We start from the raw sequence: 19,466 nt of genomic DNA on the forward strand, positions 1-19,466 counted from the left end.
GCTGCACAGATGCCTATGACTCACTTAAGTCCCCCTTTTCTTTATCACTAACTTCTCTAGTGTTTTTCTTGAAAGCTAAAGGAAGTATTTAGATTGCTTTTGTTATTTTAGAGCTGCAATTCAGTGCTTGCTACTTCACACTAATGCTGAGGAGACACAGTAAGGCAAAGGCAGTGTGCACTACAAAATATACATTATTCATTTTTTTTAACAAGTGCAGTTTCACTTTAATCATACACTAATTGATTAAGGATATTAGAAATATTTTGATAATATCTTAGTAATTTTAATCCTCGTTACCACAGCATTGTGTGTGCAAATTGTGCATTGGCAGATTTTGCAGGCGTCACTTGTGCACAGCTGAAAGTGTTATGCTGTAAACTCATTGCTTTTCTGCAATGTTAGGTTAATATATTAAAATAATTAGCACAGATGGGCCAGATCCTTAGCTGGTGTAAACAGACAAAGCTCCATTGGAAGACCTGGCCTTTTATGTATGTAGAGATTATAGCTGAAGTTAAAAAGCTTTAAGTTCATTTGTGTAGTAGGTAAGCAAAGAAAGCTTTAATTGTCTCTTCCCTTGTAAGTGTCTTCTATTAAAAAGTTTTGCTCATACTACTTTTATTTGAATGGCTTTATTTGCAAATAAAGTTGCCCAAATGGGTTTTGTGTGCAAAGTACTGGCATGATCCTCTGAGGTGCTAAGAACCATCAACAGTTGAAGTCAATGGGAGATGAGGACAGTGAATAAAACACAAATGTTCAGCACCTCACAGGCTCACACCATCTATTGCTTACATGCAGAAATGGAAGCTGAGTTGGGACCTCACTGAAAGTTTCCTTAAAATTTCTTCTGCTGAAAGTTGAACCATAGTCCCTTTGAGACCACGCATTCAGTGGCAGGAGCTCCTGTTGTTCAGCTCAGTTTCAGACACGTTCCCACCCCAGGAATTAAATACTTGTTCAGTTGAGTTTGCCCCAGTAGAAAAGTCTACCTGCCAGTTGACCTAGGCCTTGTCTGACTACATGAGAAAAATCAGTACAGAACAAACACCCACATGGGCAGTAGCATTGATGTAAGCAGGCCTGAAGTGTTTAACCAAATGCGTCATGAAAATCTACTCTGATTATGTTTCCATTACAGGCTGGTTTAAGATACCTGAGCCCTATCTACACTAGTGCTTTGGCCCAAGTACAGCATTGCTGTCGTAATGCTAGTACTGATTTTGTAGTGTAGAGGAACCCAGAAAGTGTCTACGAAAGGGCATTAGGAAGGATTGAGGCCAGAACAAACCCCCTCAGCATCAGGCATCATCTCCCATTGTAATTATACTTAGTGCTTGTGTATACTAGAAAGTTGTCTCACTTTAGCAGTATAACCCTTGAGAGCTAACAGTTGTACCCATGTAGGAGCGCTTGTAACAGTATAGCTATTCCCATAGGGAAAGAATAACTACAGGTAAGGCACCTTGACACTGGTGTAACTGCATCCACACAAGGACTGTTATCAGAAATCACACTCCTAACCACCATAGTTATGCCAGTATAACTTAAAATTTATTCTTGACTTCAGCTAAGGCCTAGTTCAGACTAAAGATAAAGAGTCTGGATTTGCTTTTTAAACCCCTGAAAAAGCACAAACTTGACTGGATTTGTGAAGGAAAAGGTGTTTTTTAAATGAAAAAACTTGACAGTTTACAGAAATTTTCTCAAGATTTTACTGCAAACCAATGGGTTTGGTCACCAAAAAAAAAAAAAAAAAAAAAAAAGTACATAACTATGTTAATTACATTACAGTGATGGTGTACATTACAAGCCAGGCTGTAAGTTTAAATATACATCTAGAGTTACAACTGAATGTACAGACTTTTTTTATTTATTTTTTTTTACAATACATACAATGCAAACCTTCCCCTCCCCTTCCCCCCCCATAATGCCCACTTTACAGATGACAACTTTAAAAAAAACAAACAAGAAATAAACCAACAGCTTTGACCAACTGCAGCTGGGGCATTTTGGCCCATAAAAACCTTTCTAAAAATAGAAACTTTTCATAGCAGCAATGCTTTCTTCAAGCATTTGGATATAATTAATTGTGAGCCCATTTCAATAATTTTAGTTAACTGTATATTTACAAAACAAAAATCAATTTCTACACTTAATTTATCTTCCAAATATGGAAGAAACAAACAATGCCCCACATTGTAGTGTCCTGCAAGTGTCACATTGGTGCTTTAAACTAAGTCCCTCTGTAGTATGCATATCACACTCATACCATTTGTTCACATAGTAAACCCACATAACTGAACTGAGAAACACTCTACAACAGGAAAAGTTTGGAGCTTAACTCGATCTCATCAGAAAAAAAGGCACGTTTCATAAAATCCTCGTCACATCCAGGTCTTCAGGCAAGGCTTTTCAGAACATTATTTCCAAACAGCAGGTTATTATTCCTACAATCTACCATAGCAGGCTATGGCAACAGTCATTTCTTATGTTCTTTCCCAAGGAGATAGCACCACTTTGGGGGAAGAACGAATCAAAATGCTTGTAAGCTTGTTTAGAGGAGTTATGTGCTGTTTGAAAGAAGAAAAAAAAAGCTTCCAGCAGTGTAGTTGAAATTAAGGCTGCAAAGCTGCCATGGTGGAGATGTGCAAATTCTGTTTCAAGATGACTGGTCAACTGGCAGCTCAGCCAGAAGGCCAATATAATAATTAAAAACCAAGAAAGGAAAACAAATGTTCACAGGAAAGAATCCATGGGTGGGGCATACGAAAAGCCCAGAAAGGCTTCAGCAGCTTCCTGGACACTAGCAGTAATGAGGATACTGTCGGAAGATTGGCCAATGGAGTTGGGGACTGGCTCATCGGTAAACTCGGGGTCAAAGTGTCGCAGATCACTCGGACCACTCTGTGGAAAATAAAAAAAGAAAACAAGTGTTTAGTCCCCAATCTCCATTTTTCATGATTTCACAGATCAATTCAAAATGTGAAGACTCTTGTAGGGGACTCACAGTGTTATTACCTCGGACTCACTGTTTAACAGTCTTGGACAATTTTAGATTGACTTTTTTGTTTTGAATCTTGCTGCATATGGTCTCACTAAAAACAAGATGATTCATTTTCAATGTATTGCCCTCCAACTAGCTCCGTGCAATAAAGCAAAACAAAATAATCACTCCACTCTCCTATACTGCAGTTTATGAAGCGGTGCCTTGGCAACTTGCAGTAGTAGACCACATTTAAATCAAAAAACTTTATCTAAATAACCAAGGTGTGCTTGTAGTTGTATATTATAATTTGACAAGATAGAAAATCTGTTTTGGGGCAGTTATTTAATTTCGGTCTCTTAGTTTCTGCATTTATAAAGTCAGTAAGAACTAAGTTCCCGGGTGTGTTCGAGAATAACCAATGTTTATGTAGAGCCAATCTAAGTGCTAGATTTTACTATCCAACTATTTAAAAAAAATCCATCAATAATCATTTTTCTGCTTATCCCCTTTAGTTAGAGCAAAAAAGTATAGTTACATTTTAGCCAGCTGCAGATGGCCTTTGGGCCACACCCTGTAAGGGGCAAAAAGCCTTCTCTACATTCTATAATTAGATGTGATACTTACCACATTTGGGTTAAAAGGAGGTGTAATCTTCTTATTAATGAGATCATCCCAGTTAATTGGGGAGAAGAAGATGTGATTCTTAATCTCCATCTGTTAAAGAAAAATTAGATTAATTCAGACAAGAGTAATTGAATAAGAGTGATGAGATTTAATTATTTCTTATACCATACACAGGAACTACAAAATTGTACTTACGAAGTCCTCCTTAGCACCAACTCTCTTTGTCCTATCCTTTTGTAACAGGCCTTCCAGAAGGTGTCTAGCAGAATTGGTAATATTTGGTTTCAATTGCAGGGGTTTGTTCAAGATATTGTCATACATTTCTGCTGTGTTCCTGCTGTAGAAGGGGGGCTGTGAGAAAGAAATAAAAAAGGTTAATAAGTCTATAAGTGCTTAATAAAAATTACAGATATGTGCATTCTACTATAATACCACGAGCTATTCTTATCTTCATGCCATGTGCTGCCCTTAATCCATACACAGAATTCTCAATGAGGATGAGGGCAGCAGAGGACATTGGTCAGGGTCATCATCTTAACTGAAGCCACAAGTGTAGGTAATAAGTCTGGAATGTTTTCTTGTAAGAACTAGAATAAGCTATACACGGGCAAATAAAATACCTGTTACTTACCAATCCATAAAGCATCTCATACAAAACTGCTCCAAGGCACCACCAGTCAACAGTCCTGTCGTAGGGCTGCTTATGAAGAACTTCAGGAGCAAGGTACTGTTAAACAGAAGAACGAGAAGCATCATATTAGCCAGAGGCGGAAGAATCTTAAGACAGAAACAAAATCCACACCAAACAAACCTATGTTCTTGAACTACAAGAAAAGCCTCCTAAGCTTATAGTTAAAATGTCATTTATATACACAACGGCTAGCTTGACAGCAGTTCCCATTGCATGGGGAATCATTATTCACCGGAAGGCTATCATTTTAAGGATCTTACTTTCTCCCATTTATCTATTCCATTGTAACTCTCCATCAGGTGTGCACATTTACTGTTGCCTCATCTACTCTTATCATACAGTTTATAGACAAACATTAACCATTTCAGAAATCAGAGCTAAGCATACCTCAGGTGTGCCACAAAACGTGGAGGTCGTGCCATTGTGTTCTATGTTCTCTTTGCAGAGTCCAAAGTCAGTCAAGATAATATGCCCCTGAGAATCTAGCAAGATGTTCTCTGGCTTCAAGTCCCTGTAGCAACAAGAGTTTAACAGAAATGTTAGTTCTTCTCAGTTAAAAAGTATTCTTAGTATTTTATGAGCATATGTATAGATTTTGCAAGTCTTTAAATTCTGAGAAAGTATTTTGAAAGTAGTTGTTTTAAACTAATATATATTGAAATCTACTTTACACAGATAAGGTACAAAATATGCATTTATAAATCATGCCTAAACTGAATTACACATTGCTTACCGATAAACTATGTTCAGAGAGTGCAAGTAACCCAGTGCACTGGCTATTTCAGCAGCATAAAACCGTGCTCTTGGCTCCAGGAAGCAACGTTCCCTCTGGAGATGGTAGAATAACTACAGGAGACAGAAAGAACAAGTTCTGTAAATGGTGCCAAAGCCTGTTAACAATGCATTTAATTAGACTTGACATATATAGCTAAAAAGAACAATAGCAGGAAATGGCCTAATGATCCTCTAGCAGTTTGAAACCTGGCAGACGGACGATGCTAAATCTAATAACTTTTCCCCTTGGAACTTTCTTTTTCATTTTTTTTTTTTTTTTAAAAGATCTATACCACTGTGCACATGTTAGGAATTATTTCATTCACTTGCTGCTTACCTCTCCACCATTGATGTAGTCAAGGACAAAGTACAATTTGTCTGCAGTCTGGAAAGAAAAGTGGAGCCCAACCAGGAAAGGGTGTTTCACATTTTTCAGCAGGACATTGCGCTCTGACATTATGTGTTTCTCCTAGAAATAGAAAAAAAAAAAAAATAATCAGTATTTAGTTACAAAATTTGCTAGCTAGTAGTAATTAACTATATTTGGTAGTTGCATCGCTGTATTGTGAACAAGGAGATGCTTACCTCCTTCTTTTTCAGGATTGCTTTCTTCTGCAGTACTTTAACAGCATAGAATTCTTCTTCCGCCTTATGCCTTGCAAGGAGAACCTGAAAGAGGTTAAAAATCCCATTACTTCAATATGTTGGAATACAGAGCAGAATATAAACACAGCTGTGAGAGACTATATCCAAAGCCCTTTATGCTACCACTGAGCGCTATTACCACTCTATGCTACCAGCTGCTTGTGGAAGCATTTTGCTAGCAACATCTAGCATTATCAGCAAAATGCCAGCCAGAAAAGCTGTGCATTTCAACTTTAAAGGGTTTTGTTTTTTTTAAATGGCCGATTCTCCTGGCTTCAAAAGCTACCCTCCCTCCACTCCTGCATAAGGGATCAACCCCAATTAATTATCCTCTCCTTAACTAAAGCACCCTGCCCCACCTATCCCCTGCAGGGCCAGCAACTTCCTCCTCAAAGCTGTGAAGTGCCCTCCTGACAGTGAAGCACTAGAGAACACATGAAGAGATTTTGCCACTCTTGTTACTAAAGCGTGCTGGCTATAACCCCAACCCTTAAATAATTACATGCAATAGCAGCTAACTGACCAAATTAAGGTGGAAAGAAGTAGAACATACCTTTCCAAAACTTCCTTTTCCGATAACTTTTAAGAAATGAAAGTCTGATGGCTTGGCGTGTGGGTTGGATGATGGACCAAGATTGATCTGCTGTGATGGACTGGGCTGTAATTTTATAAAATACATTTGTTAAAAGATGTTTATTGGAAATTCTTGACCACAAAGGGTTTTTATATAAATCTAATCATGGATTTAAAGATTAAATTTGAGTTGGGTACATTAAATAAAGTCTATGTCCTTTTTCCCCAAGTTAGCATCGGATTACATTCAACTGTTTTTGTACCACCTCAAATGACAAATTATGAGAACAATGCGCACTACTTTAAAATCTCATTGAGGAATTGGCTGCTTTCCATATTTAGGCGATATGTAATGTATCATTTAAAAAAGAAAAGGTAGGGGTTTTATTCTAAATTGGTAACTCCTTTTTGAAGTTACATCACTACACTATGAGCTGAACTAAAAGGGACACTCTTGTTATGTTGCTAATTTACAGAAAAGCTATTTTTAAACATGTTTCTATTACTGAAAATGATTCACACAATGAAGACTACTTACTGGAGGGGAAGGATTAGCATTCATAAGTTCAGGCTCTTCAGGCTGGGAGATCTTCAAAATAGACTGAACTTCAGGGCTGCAAAGATTAGAGAGTACATTATTGGAACAGGTTTCAGAGTAGCAGCCGTGTTAGTCTGTACCCGCAAAAAGAAAAGGAGGACTTGTGGCACCTTCGAGACTAATCAATTTATTTGAGCATAAGCTTTTGTGAGCTACAGCCCACTTCATCGGATGCATTCAGTGGAAAATCCAATATTATTGGAACAGTTGCTCTGTGCAACAGGAAGACACATCTCACCTCTAGGGGGCATGCAAGCATTCTACTTATTAAGAATAAGTTTCAGTCTGGCAGACTACTGGGACAGTCTATTCATTTCAAACTAAAATGAACTAGGATGGGCTGGTCTTTAGAAACCAAAACTAATGCGTGCTCTCTGGTTTTATCTATGCCGAGTAAATCCAGTAAAGTTTCAGAGTAGCAGCCCTGTTAGTCTGTATTCGCAAAAAGAAAAGGAGGACTTGTGGCACCTTCGAGACTAATCAATTTATTTGAGCATAAGCTTTTGTGAGCTACAGCCCACTTCATCGGATGCATTCAGTGGAAAATCCAATATTATTGGAACAGTTGCTCTGTGCAACAGGAAGACACATCTCACCTCTAGGGGGCATGCAAGCATTCTACTTATTAAGAATAAGTTTCAGTCTGGCAGACTACTGGGACAGTCTATTCATTTCAAACTAAAATGAACTAGGATGGGCTGGTCTTTAGAAACCAAAACTAATGCGTGCTCTCTGGTTTTATCTATGCCGAGTAAATCCAGTAAAGTTTCAGAGTAGCAGCCCTGTTAGTCTGTATTCGCAAAAAGAAAAGGAGGACTTGTGGCATCCGATGAAGTGAGCTGTAGCTCACGAAAGCTTAGGCTCAAATAAATGGGTTAGTCGCTAAGGTGCCACAAGTCCTCCTGTTCTTTTTTCAGTAAAGTTCGTTATATAACTAATAATATTATAAGAAAAAAATTATCTTGTGACAATCATGAATACAGAAATCTTTCCATCATTAAAATGCAAGTATCGCTTTTCCGATCGATATGTACAAAACTGCTGCTACTTACTGCTTGCACGGGTAGGAGCTGGTGGCTATTTTTTGAATGAAGTCATTTAGCCCCATTCGTCTCTGTTTCATGAAAGCTGCAAATAAAAAGAAAAGAGTTACGACCGGGTATCCAGAACCGGCGTTTCTGAAAAAGAGAATCGGATACTTTGTTCTGACTTTCCGGTTCAAATGAACGAGGCCATCCAAAGCAGCTGTACCCCCAGAGAAGAGACGTGGTCACCCGACCTTTCATCACTTCAGACTCACCGATGAGTATTGCAACAACTCCCCGCATCTTTGAATACGTTAACGTGGGTCCAGACGCTTCGGCTCTGACTGTCATTGCGGAGCTAAGATGTGGGCCGGTGAAGAATAAGCCAAGCTGATGAATGAGTTAGTCCAGGGAAGCGTGGGCCGCTCTCTGTGCAGCCGGTGATCAAGGCAGTGCTGCCGCGCAGCTCGCCGAGCGGGTTTATGTAGAGACCCCGCCGAGGCGGGGGGAGAGGGAGGAGCCAACGAAGAACAACAATGCGGAAGAGGGAGTCTGGCTTCCAGGCGCCCAGAACGGCTCGGACTCGTACAGCTGGCGCCCGGCCCGTGGCGCTGCCCCGCCCTGCCTGGCTTCTTTGACGTTCGAGCGAGCCGGGGAAGGAGCCGGCCGGCCGGCAGGGAGCCCAGCGCTCTGCCGCGCGGGGGCAGGGACGCGGCGGCATTCCAGGGGTGTGCACGGCCATACAGTACAATAAGGCGCTGGGATCACCTTCACCCGGCTCCGCGGGACTGGAGAGGGGGTGGGGGTGGGGGGGGGAGACGACGACGACGACGACACAGGTATTCTTCCGCCCCGCTGCCCACGGAAAGAAAAGCATGCCGCCTGTCCCTTTTCTCCTGCATGCGGCTTCCATTTCCACGGGGCTTTGAATTGTGACAAAGCTGAGAAGTTGGCAGCTTTGAAAAGGATGCAAGACGTGTGTGTTCCAGCCCTAGCTTTTCTGTGGCCTTCTTCCGTTGCAAAGCCTGCACACTGGCTAGCTAGCTCTGGCGACTCTCTCTCGCTAGATTCCTGTGTGTTATCCCCCTGGCCCGTTTTTTTTTTTTTCCCCCCTCTTCAAAAAGTTCAGCCAGTGAACCGTTGGAGTCAGCGGATACTTGTGGCTCACGAGTATATCGCGCTGAGCCCGATGCATTTCAATAGGGGGAGGCAAAGGAATGCCCATTAACTAACTGTCCCTGTTAGCAGCTTGCAAATGTTGGCACCTAACAACTTCGAAGGGGGACCTTTGTCTCTATGGCTAGAGATCTGTCAGCTGTTGTCATTCTGTGTCACCCGGGTCACACCGTCCGACTAATGGGGACAGCCACCTGGATGCACCACTCGTAACTAACCCCCATCCCACCCCAAATTACAGCAACACATTTAAAGGGGAAGGACCGGAGCTTCTTACCAACCCTAGTTAGAAGCAAAAACTCCCATTCTCCTGCGCGGCCAACTCCTCCAGCCTGAGCTGTTTTTTGCTGTACAATGGGATTGTGGCTTGTTTTGCCCTTGTGCGGAGGAGACTGTCTTTCGGCAGCAGCAGCTTGAGCCGCTGCCTGGGGTGAAGGGCGATAAGAAACTCTGACGTTTCCTTGAAGGAGCCGCAATGACTCAGGAGAAGAAGATTTCCTGCCGGCTTTCAGGAGAACAAACACATGGCCCGGATTGTGTGCATTGCCCGGATCCCTGCCGGGACGTTACAGAAAATGTTTTTTAATGCTTTGGGCCGACGAGGCAAACAGCCAACGAAACATGCAACCCGTTAGGACTTGGGAGAGGAGGAGGGGGGAGGAAGGGAAAGGGGGGCAGGGATGTGCACATAGTTTGCGTTTGCAAAAGAACAAAAAAAGGCCTCCTCGAGCTGAGATTTCAACGTCACTGGCGAACAGTCTGGGCCTGGGTTCATTGTTGCTTTGCAGTGGCACAGGGGAACACGTGGGTTTTGTTGATGAATGAAGGCTCTGCGGAGGGACGCCGGGTGACCTGGGGTGGGGGTGACACGCAAGGCTGGTGGCGCGGTGGGTGTACTTGGGAGGGCGACTGACAGACTTGCAGGCTGGGGAAAGCGTGTGTGGAAAGTTTCAGCGCCAGCTGCAACCGGCCACATTCCGATTCACTTCATTCATTGCAGTTTTGAAGAAGTGTCCTCAAAATTGTGAAATGCCCTACCCCGCGCCGCCCATCAGAGGCGGGTGGGAATTTCCATCACAGCAGGATTCTTTGTGCATATACTTCAGCTTGTAATATGATCGAGCTGCAACGTGCCCCTCCCAATGAATGTTGCCCTCCTGTGTGCAATCCTTGCCCCCCCCCCCATCACCATTGGCCGGCATGCCCCTACAGCTCTTTGATTCGCGGGGGGAGGGGGGGAACCACATCAAGAGATGCAGTTGTTTTCTGCTGCTCTGAGACTGCAATTCGGTTTAAAGAGAGAGCTGAGAGGTAATGGTAATAGGAATGGCCCGGGGTGGGAAATTGCGCCGTCCGTACGCGGGAAGTGATGCAAAGACGGCACAGTGCTGGATAAATTTTAAGGCAGAGAATGAAGGAGTTACTGCCGACCGGCTCCCCAGCCTCACGTGTCTCTGGAAGGGCCCCCCACACCCCTCCCCAGACAGATCCGGGACCCTGAAATTGCGTCTCCTCTCCTCGCGTGTAAAGGGCTTTCGGAACGAGAGGAAACAGCCACGCCAAAGCCACAGCTGGTTTTGGGGAGAGGCGCGGTCGCAGAGCTGGGGCAACTGCTCAGTTCCTCCGAGCTCCGGTTTCTTCCACTTCTTGCTTTGCCTAGCTGGGTTGCAAAACTGCCCCTCCTGGACGAATCCGAGCTAGGCAACGTCGCAAATTCCAATCATCTGCTAAGGCGGCGGAGAAGCGAGTCAGCTCGCCCTGTTCGTTCCCTTTGTTCTCTGGATTCCCGTAAAAATAACCCCTTCCACCCTCGCTATACGGAAAGCGGGTTGTTCTCAAGCCCCGAATCCCTCCCTACGGATTGCTCGGGGCCGGGGACTGTTTGTTGCCCGGGCTGCTCCCCCATTATTTTCCTCCCGGCTACACAACGTAGCGCTTTGCAGCCCCGGGCAGCCCAAGCTGTCACATGCAATGGAGATAGATGCGCATCTGCCGAGCGCCCCACTCCCTCGCTATGCTCTGCAAACTGCCAGCGCTTTGCCTGCGCCAGGGGCCCCCCTGTGCACCGCACCATTCCTCCCGCCACATGCCATTGCTGCACCACACAGCACTCTCTCTCCGTCCCCCTGCGCCCGTCCTCGCCCCCACCCCAGCGCCCACCCTTTCCCTGTGACACCTCTGCCAGGGTCTCTTGTCAAGCCTGCCCTGGCTGCACCGCAGCTCTGCAGCGCCTTCCCCCTCCCGGTTCCTGCTTGCAGGCACCCGCTGTCAGCATGGCTCTCTCAACGCGTCGATCACTGGTTCCCCGCAGACCCTCTTCTCCAGACCCCCCCGGCCTCACGCCACCCAAGTTAAAGAGCAACAAAGCTGGAAATGCAGCCTCGGTTCAGGCCCTGTTGTACCACCCTGGTTTTCAGGTCTCCTTCCTCTTTTGGTGAAAAGGTCATTAAAGTCCTTATCAAATGTCAGGTACTCAGCCTCCTCCGCTCTCCAAACAGGAATATCACTGTTACCCGTACAAGTTTCTTCTCAGAGCCTTAAACAAGCCAGAGCCAGACTGAAACAATATTAAAATTAAACCAACCTGTTAATGAAGGCTTCTCTTCTGTGCCTCTCATTTCTCTCTCCCCTCTTAAAATCCCACCAAAGTAATTTTGAAACAGGGCTCTGATGCTCTGGCTGGGTTCTTATGTATTGCTATAATCCCGAATAACCTCCCCTCCTTGGCCGGCCTGGAGCTGAAGGGAAGTGGTGAGAAAGTAGCGGCGGATTTTGCTTGCTGGCGCTGCCCAGTTTATGAACCCCATATTCAAGGTGATTTACATACAGGAGATCAGTAGAGTTCAACATTGGCCACGCCGCACACTCTGCCCCCTTGCAACACAGCCCTGAGAGTTACAGTAATCACCAGTTTATTACAAAGTGCGGCGACCAGAAATGCAGGTCTGCTGTAATTGACCTGTCAGAGGCAATCACCCAGGGCGAATTCCCAGCACCCAGTCCCGCAGCCTGCAGAAAGCTCACACAGGCTTAAGGTGACCAGATGTCCCGATTTTATAAGGACCCTCCCGATTTTATAGGGACCATCCCGATTGTGGGGTCTTTTGCTTATATAGGCTCCTATTACCCCCACACCCCTGTCCTGATTTTTCACATTTGCTGTCTGGTCACCCTGCACAGGCTCCATGTCCAAGGGGCGAGGGTTTGCTGCCTGCCCTCCACAGTTTGCCTCTTGGCTTCCTGTGAAAACGATCGAAGAATAAAGAAGAGGAGTCGCCGGTCGTGTTCGCTGTCGGGACGGAAAAGGAACAGGGGCCAGGCTCTTTGGCTTGGTGGGACACCTCCCCCCGCCCTCCACTTCCATCCTCTTTCTGCAGCAGGAGGAGACAGATGGGCTCCTGAGTTTATCGTTTAAAAGAACAGAGTGGAGTTGTTGAGACTGGCGTTCCCTGCCCGCCGGATAGCGGACGGGTGGAACAGGCGCCCCCTGTCCAATCCTGGCATCGAAATACTTCCGAACAGGAAAAAGAGAGATATATCGGGCTCTCCCTCCCCCCATGTCTCTTGCCCGGTTGTAGCCTACTGAGGTGTCTTTTCCTCCCTCGCTGTCTCTCCCTGCGCAGACAATAGGCACATGTCCCCCGTCTGGAGACAGAGCCGCCAGCGTGTTCTTCGGCACAATTGCAGCCGCTGCGTCATTGCCACTTGGCCAGTAGGGGGCGATCATGCTTTCTCCCGTGGAAGAAGAACCATAAAGCATGGCTAGCGTGGGATTTTTAAATACTGCTGTAATCAATCCCCAATGGTAATCCGTACATGGCAGATTTTCGAACGGGGAAGCTGTGCTCCTTAAGGCCGAGGAAAAGACACGTTTGTTTCTCTTTTTTTAGTGGATCGTTTTCACTAAGGACTCAGTGAAGGTTTAGAGCTGTCTATCCTGCACTGATTTTCAGCTTGTCTCTTCAATTTTGGCTTAATCCCAAAGGAAAATAACCCAGAGAGAAATAAAATCAACAGATTGCCACTCCCTCTGCTCAGATGGCATAGTGATGGGTGCATATAATAATACAGGTTAGACATGTCCCTATATTTAGTTTCCAACACAATTAATCCTTCCTCATTTTAAAAGACCTGTCTAATCGTCTGCCAATACCTATTTTAAAATTATATTTCCATCACAAAAGTCTTGAATTTTATGTAGGAATATGCACAATCACTTATATGAGAGAAATTCTTATTTTTTTTAGAATTCACACAGCATTCCCAACCCCAAGCAATCAAAAACCAGGAGTCTGGTCCCTGCAAAATCCTGAGATTGATTTAGGAATCATGAGATTTTTTTTTAAGTAACTGTACCGTTCCTTTTGTTTCTCTTCTAGTTTTTGAGCCTCAGGATATGTCCGCAGCAAAAAACAAAACAAAACAAACAAACAAAAAAACCTGGGGCTGGCCTGTGCCAGCCAACTCAGTCTCCCGGGGCTCAGGCTGTGGGGCTGTTTCATTGCTGTGTAGGCTTCCAGGCTTGGGCTGGAGCCTGAGCTCTGAGACTCTCCCACCTTGCAGCCATAGCCCTGCAAGTCTGAGTCATCTAACACGGGCCAGACTGGGTGGGTGGCTGGGTGTCTAGTTGCTGTGTAGACATACCCTTAAAGTACACTCAGGTCACGTATTACATAATGGCTAGAAACTTACTTTAAAAAAGAAAACTGAGATTTTTATGTAATTACAATACTACAGGAGTTGGTGTTTGAGAAAAAACATCAATTACCTAGAGCCTTGCAATAAAATAATGAGAGTTGGTAACACTGTGTAGGCCATTGGTGGGGGATAGGAATGTACTTGCTACAAACTAGATAAAGCAAAAGAGCCAAATAAAGAGCATAATGCTCACACTTCTAGATCACCTCCATCTGAGGGCCTGAAAGCTCTTGACAAATAGTGACTTAAGACTCCTGAACTAATACAGTATTCATTTTAACAGGTAAGGTGCTAATGTTTTCGTATTTACAGAATTGTCAGACCAAAAACCCCCCAAAACCATGGATTACTCAATTAACAGCAGAAATAGAATTGATTTGATTTGACTGTAATATTATAAGCATGTCATAAAACAGGACTTTTTCAAATAAGTGTATCTCATGTCAAAGTATCAAATGGATATTGTTGTTGTTATTGTCATGCCTAAAGGCCAGGATCAGGACTGGGACTCCATTGTACTGAGCTCTCTGAAACATATAGCAAGACATGGTCTCTAAAAAGCTTGCAATCTTATTTGAAAAGAAGGCATAACAAATAGGTTTAGCAATCAATAGAAGGGAGAACGAAGCAGAGGACAAAGGTAGCAGTGATAGCATCCCACTATTACATAGCTTAGCTGATGCACAATTTAAATACAATAAAGATGTGATGCAATTTGTCCCACTGAATGAACACACAGTTTACGTTTAAACAAGAACTGTTCCCTTGCTTTGGGCTAGAGACCAATGCAGTTGAAAGCATCCTCTGCAGCTGTTGGAAGCTATAGGCTTCTCACATTAGAGCAAAAAGAAAAGGTGTACTTGTGGCACCTTAGAGACTAACCAATTTATTTGAGCATAAGCTTTCGTGAGCTACAGCTCACTTCATCGGATGCAGTGTTTCTCAAATGCAGCCACCGTGGTAGCTGTGTGTGGCCACCAACGACTTTTTTTGTGGCCATGACAACTTCCTGGGCTGGGGTGGGGGTAAAAGCAGTAGCCTCTCCTCTTCCTATTGTTCCTGTATGCAACTTGGTGTTTGCTTGCACTGCCAGCAGGGGACGGTGCCCTGAGCTGCCTCTGGAGACATGGGGCACAATGCTGGAAGAACCTTGGACTCTGCAAGTGGCCAGTGAGTTCCCGACCCACCTTTCCAGGGCAGTGGGGCTCCAGCCATGGGGCTTTGGGCCCTGGTCACAGGGAGGTGGGACTCAACACCCAGCTCCTCATCGTTAGGGTGACCATATTTCCCAAAGAGAAAACAGGACACCACCTGGGGCTAGCCTGAGCTCTCCCCACCTTCCCTGTGAGGGGCTGGTCGGAGCCACTCGCCTGAGCCCCGCTTTGGGCTAGCCCAAGCCATTTGCCCAAGCTCTGCCTACCCCTATGGAGGGCTGGTGTCACTGCTCACTCAAACCCCGCCTGCCCCCGACCAGAGCCCTGCCTCCCCACCTGCCTGGAGCTGGCATCGCCACTCCCCCGCCCCGCCCTGCACATTCCTCTCCACCCCACTTTTGCCAAAAAAGTCGGGATGGCTGGACCAGGGCTTAAAAAAGGACTGTCCTGGCCAAAACGGGACATATGGTCACCCTACTCATCGCCCCAGCCTCCGCTGCCTCTCTTCCCACATCCAGTGCTGGGGCTGAGCCTGGGCGCCTGTAGGCTTGGCATGTCATAGCCAAGGCACTTCAGTTACCAGTCCCGATGCAGGCAGCAGGAGGCTTATGTTTGTTAATATCACTTTTCACAGCCTCCCAGCTAGCTAGAAAGTCTGCTGTGATGTCTGCACTAGTATATGTGCATATTTTTTCCCTGAAGTTAATTATTTTAGGAAAACATGTCAGAGCGGCCACCAGCAAGCGTTGGTGGCTGCACTCTGAGGCCACCAAAAAATTTGTCATGAGACCCCTACCTTAGAGGATGCTCACTATTTAGAGGGCTATTTCCCGTACAACATTACTACTTAATGCTGGTTAGTCATGGTAAGCCTGTCCTTGACTGCCCTTTCCCCAGGGAAGTTCATAGCCTCCACCCAGCCAATATGACAACTTGGCTCCTGGGAATGATGCTAATAAATAGATTGGCCTCTCCTCTCCTTGAGCTGCTGTGCAACTCCCTCCCTCCCTCGCCATTTAAGCCCCAGTTCAGAAAAGGATTCAAATGAGGTATGAATCATGTCCTTTGTTTTTAGGTTCTAAGCAGCTTGATTGAACTGTACCTAGAATAGTTTGGCCTTCTGTGAAGGAGACAGTGCAAAATTCTGCAGATATTTTCTGCAATATCATGCCCTATGTGTTAACTGCACAGCGATAGAGTCTAGGCCTTGGTATGGCTTGCTCTTCAATTACATTAATAATATCATTGGCTCTGGACACTACAAGCAGCGATTGCTCTTCTATTGCCCTCTCTTCTCTGAAGTAAAAGCTGAAAGTTTTAATCTGCTTACTGTAAGTCCCTGCTGAGCACGCTCTCATCTCTGACCTTATAATTTAGTTTCAGGTGCAGCAACCAAAACTCTCAGTCCAGCATTTCAGGCTGCCCCCTGCAAATGATGTCAAGTTGCAGCAAATAGATAGGAACAATATAATGGCTTTGATAATAACCCCAACAGCTGTTTAAACTCAGGAGATTTAGGATGCTGCCAAAAGGTTGCTGGACTTCTTTTTGACAGGGAGGTCATTGGTTGAAACTCCTATTGAGCTGACTGGATGGAACACCACCAATTGATTTCAGTGTTGTGTTTTGCCAAACATAAATTTTGTCCATTTTTTATTTCACTTTTCTGCTACTCTCAGAGCAGGTTTACTGCACTGTCAATAAGAGGCTCTAATGCCAAGGGATTATACTCACAGCATTGTGAAGTGATGAAATGCCATATTGAGGGAAAAGCAATTCCCTTCTTTGTAGAAAGCAGTCAAAAATTACAGCCTTTTAGATACACTGACCTGTAGTTAAAACAGCTGATAAATGATATCTCTAATTTCCATTTTCATTGCAGTATACTGATTTGATTCTATTCTCTAGAGCAGGGGTGGCCAACCTGAGCCTGAGAAGGAGCCAAAATTTACCAATGTACATTGCCAAAGAGCCACATTAATAAGTCAGCAGTCCCCCATCAGCTCCACCACCACCAGTCCCAACACCTCCCACCCACCGGCTGCCCCACTGATCAGCGCCTCCTCCTCCCTCCCCACACTTCCCGACCAGTGGTTTTATGGCATGCAGGAGGCTCTGGTGGAGAGGGGGAGGAGCAAGGGCATGGCAGGCTCAGCAGAGGGGGCGGAGGAGGTGGAGTGGGGGCAGGGCCTGTGGCAGAGCCAGGGGTTGAGCAGTGAGCACCCCCGGCACATTGGAAAGTTGGCGCCTGCAGCTCCAGCCCCAGGGGGGGTGCCTAGACAAGGAGCCGCATATTAACGTCTGAAGAGCCACATGTGGCTCCGGAGCCACAGGTTGGCAACCCGTGCTATATAGGTTGTTATATTGCCCTCATCACCACAGTATGTGAATGCCTTCCAGTAGTGCATAAAGTGATATGGTGTGTGTCACACGTGGGCCATTCTCTTTCCCATCTTCTCCCCAGGGGAAGAATTATGTGGTCAATGTTGTGTTTTGTATTGGTAGGACTTTTTTTTAAAATGTACAGTCTGCTTTCCATATGTATACGCTGGAGAAGATAATGCTGAGGAACGGTGCATGGCACTTGGAGTGGAAGGTCATGAGGTCTGTCCTCCTTAGTTCCAGAGGTAGTTCATTCCACAGTCTCAGACTAGCTCACTAGAAAGTTCTGTCTTCTGCACAGATGACCTTTACTCTGATAGTAGACTATGTTGATAATTCACCCATAGTAATAAGAAAGAGAGGGTTGTAGAAAGAGCTGCTCTGTATGGTTTACTATGAGTTGCCCTGGCTGGATTACTAAAAGTCTATACACTACAGTATAACCTGACCTGCTTAGTGTCTGTCCATCCTCACCCCACCCCTGCAAAAAACAAAAAGTGGGTTGGGTGAGTGATATCTGAATAAATTACTCCCATTATGACCCTATAATGCCTACGTTTGGGGAGAATTTGACCTTAGCAGAATTCAACACCACTATTATAGTAAAGAAACAAAAAGCATATAAAGATGGACAGGTGATAAAAGGAGAATGGTCAGAAAAAATAAAGACTCTTAATTATGCCAAGAACTATCTTTCCTCTCCTCTTGGTCCAAACACAACCTGAGCTGAGCAACTGACATGTAGTATGTTCTGAAGAATAAGTAGTGCACCATGTATAATTTTGCAAATCTGGCACTTAGGTTTTTCTGTTCATATTTATCAGCAGCCGCATTTGAAAGCTATTAACAGAGATGTATAATAGTCCTTTTCTGTTAGGGCTATGATGCTAAAGAAGTTTCTCCTGCACCTTTCGCTTGATACATATATGCTAAAATACAAATGATAGCTAATCTAATCTAGCTATCTATTTGTCTATCTCCCCACTTATCTGCCAGTCTAGGGTTTCATAGGGTGTCTGTTACCATGGTATCTCAGTGTCTTTTATGTACACACAAAAACCTATCATCACTATTTTATAGCGTTATCTTAAAAGAAAGATATCCCTTTAGGCCTGTAAGCCCTCCAGCAACACAGAAGTTGAGTTCTGACTAAACGCCTTAGTGAGCAAGTCAGAGGAAGAAGAGGTTTCAGAGTAGCAGCCGTGTTAGTCTGTATTCGCAAAAAGAAAAGGAGTACTTGTGGCACCTTAGAGACTAACCAATTTATTTGAGCATAAGCTTTTGTGAGCTACAGCTCACTTCATCGGATGCATTAGCAATTTTTGCTAGAGGTAGATATAGCGGACTCTTCACTTGACAATACACCCTGGGTTTTCTCTGTCTCTAGCAGAATATGGGAATAAAGACAGGCTGAATTTATCCATTTTTGATACTCTCTACTCTTACACTTGTCACTTTTTTAGACCTTGAAATTTCTAGAAGATTCTCTTCCAGGAAGAGTAACAGGCCATTTGGGAGGAAGGAAGGTAGATGATGAATAAATGAAACACAGTATTTTATTTATCAGAATATCCTTCCAGTGATCCACAATACAGATCAAATTTGCTTTTTGGAGTACAGCTACACTGCAAAAAAAAAAAAAAAAAAACCTGCAGCATCGAGTCTCAGAGCCTGGGTCAGCTGATTAGGACTGTGATGGCTCAGGTTGCTTGGCTAGAAATTGCAGTGGAGATGTTTAGACTCAGACTGGAACTGAGGCTCTGAAACTGTCTCTGCCCCTTGCAGGGTTTCAGAGCCTGGGCTCCAGCCCAAGCCAAAATAGCTACACTGCAATTTTCAGCCTTTCAACCCAAGCCCTAGATCTTGAGTCAGCTGACCCGGGCCAGCCATGGCTGTGCCACGGGTCTTTTATTGCAGTGTAGATATATCTTTGGTTACACTGGGCCATTGAATTCAGTGGTGTTACTCCAGTTATATATCAGTGTGATCAAGAGCAGTTTCTCCAGATTTACACTAGTGTAACTGAGAGCAGAAGAATTTGGTCCTTTGTATAGGACGGAAGGAGTGTTACTTCTGTCCTAGGCAAGTGGATCAAACAATGTAGCCAACCTACATATACTTGTGTGAGCATTAA

At 44.6% G+C, this 19,466-nt stretch overlaps 1 protein-coding gene across 5 annotated transcripts; it reads right to left on the reverse strand.

Annotated features, from left to right (window-relative positions):
- Positions 1–1,700: 1,700 nt before the first annotated feature.
- LOC140909031 (serine/threonine-protein kinase Sgk1) lies at positions 1,701–12,011 on the reverse strand. 5 transcript variants are annotated; one of them, XM_073337354.2, is made up of 12 exons: positions 11,683–12,011; positions 7,950–8,025; positions 6,838–6,913; positions 6,280–6,384; positions 5,667–5,750; positions 5,419–5,550; positions 5,041–5,153; positions 4,695–4,818; positions 4,248–4,343; positions 3,812–3,967; positions 3,617–3,706; positions 1,701–2,910 (listed from the first exon to the last, which is right to left on the reverse strand). In XM_073337354.2, exons 1-12 carry the CDS (start codon positions 11,714–11,716, stop codon positions 2,743–2,745), a joined length of 1,254 nt encoding a protein of 417 aa, XP_073193455.1. In that variant the 5' UTR covers positions 11,717–12,011; the 3' UTR covers positions 1,701–2,742. The 5 variants fall into 5 exon arrangements, with proteins under 5 accessions (XP_073193455.1, XP_073193457.1, XP_073193456.1 ...); XM_073337356.2 differs by lacking the exon at positions 11,683–12,011 and adding an exon at positions 9,380–9,708; XM_073337355.2 differs by lacking the exon at positions 11,683–12,011 and adding an exon at positions 9,376–9,708.
- Positions 12,012–19,466: the final 7,455 nt, after the last annotated feature.

This window comes from Lepidochelys kempii, chromosome 3 (assembly GCF_965140285.1).
Source record: "Lepidochelys kempii isolate rLepKem1 chromosome 3, rLepKem1.hap1, whole genome shotgun sequence".
Lineage (NCBI taxonomy): Eukaryota > Metazoa > Chordata > Testudines > Cheloniidae > Lepidochelys > Lepidochelys kempii.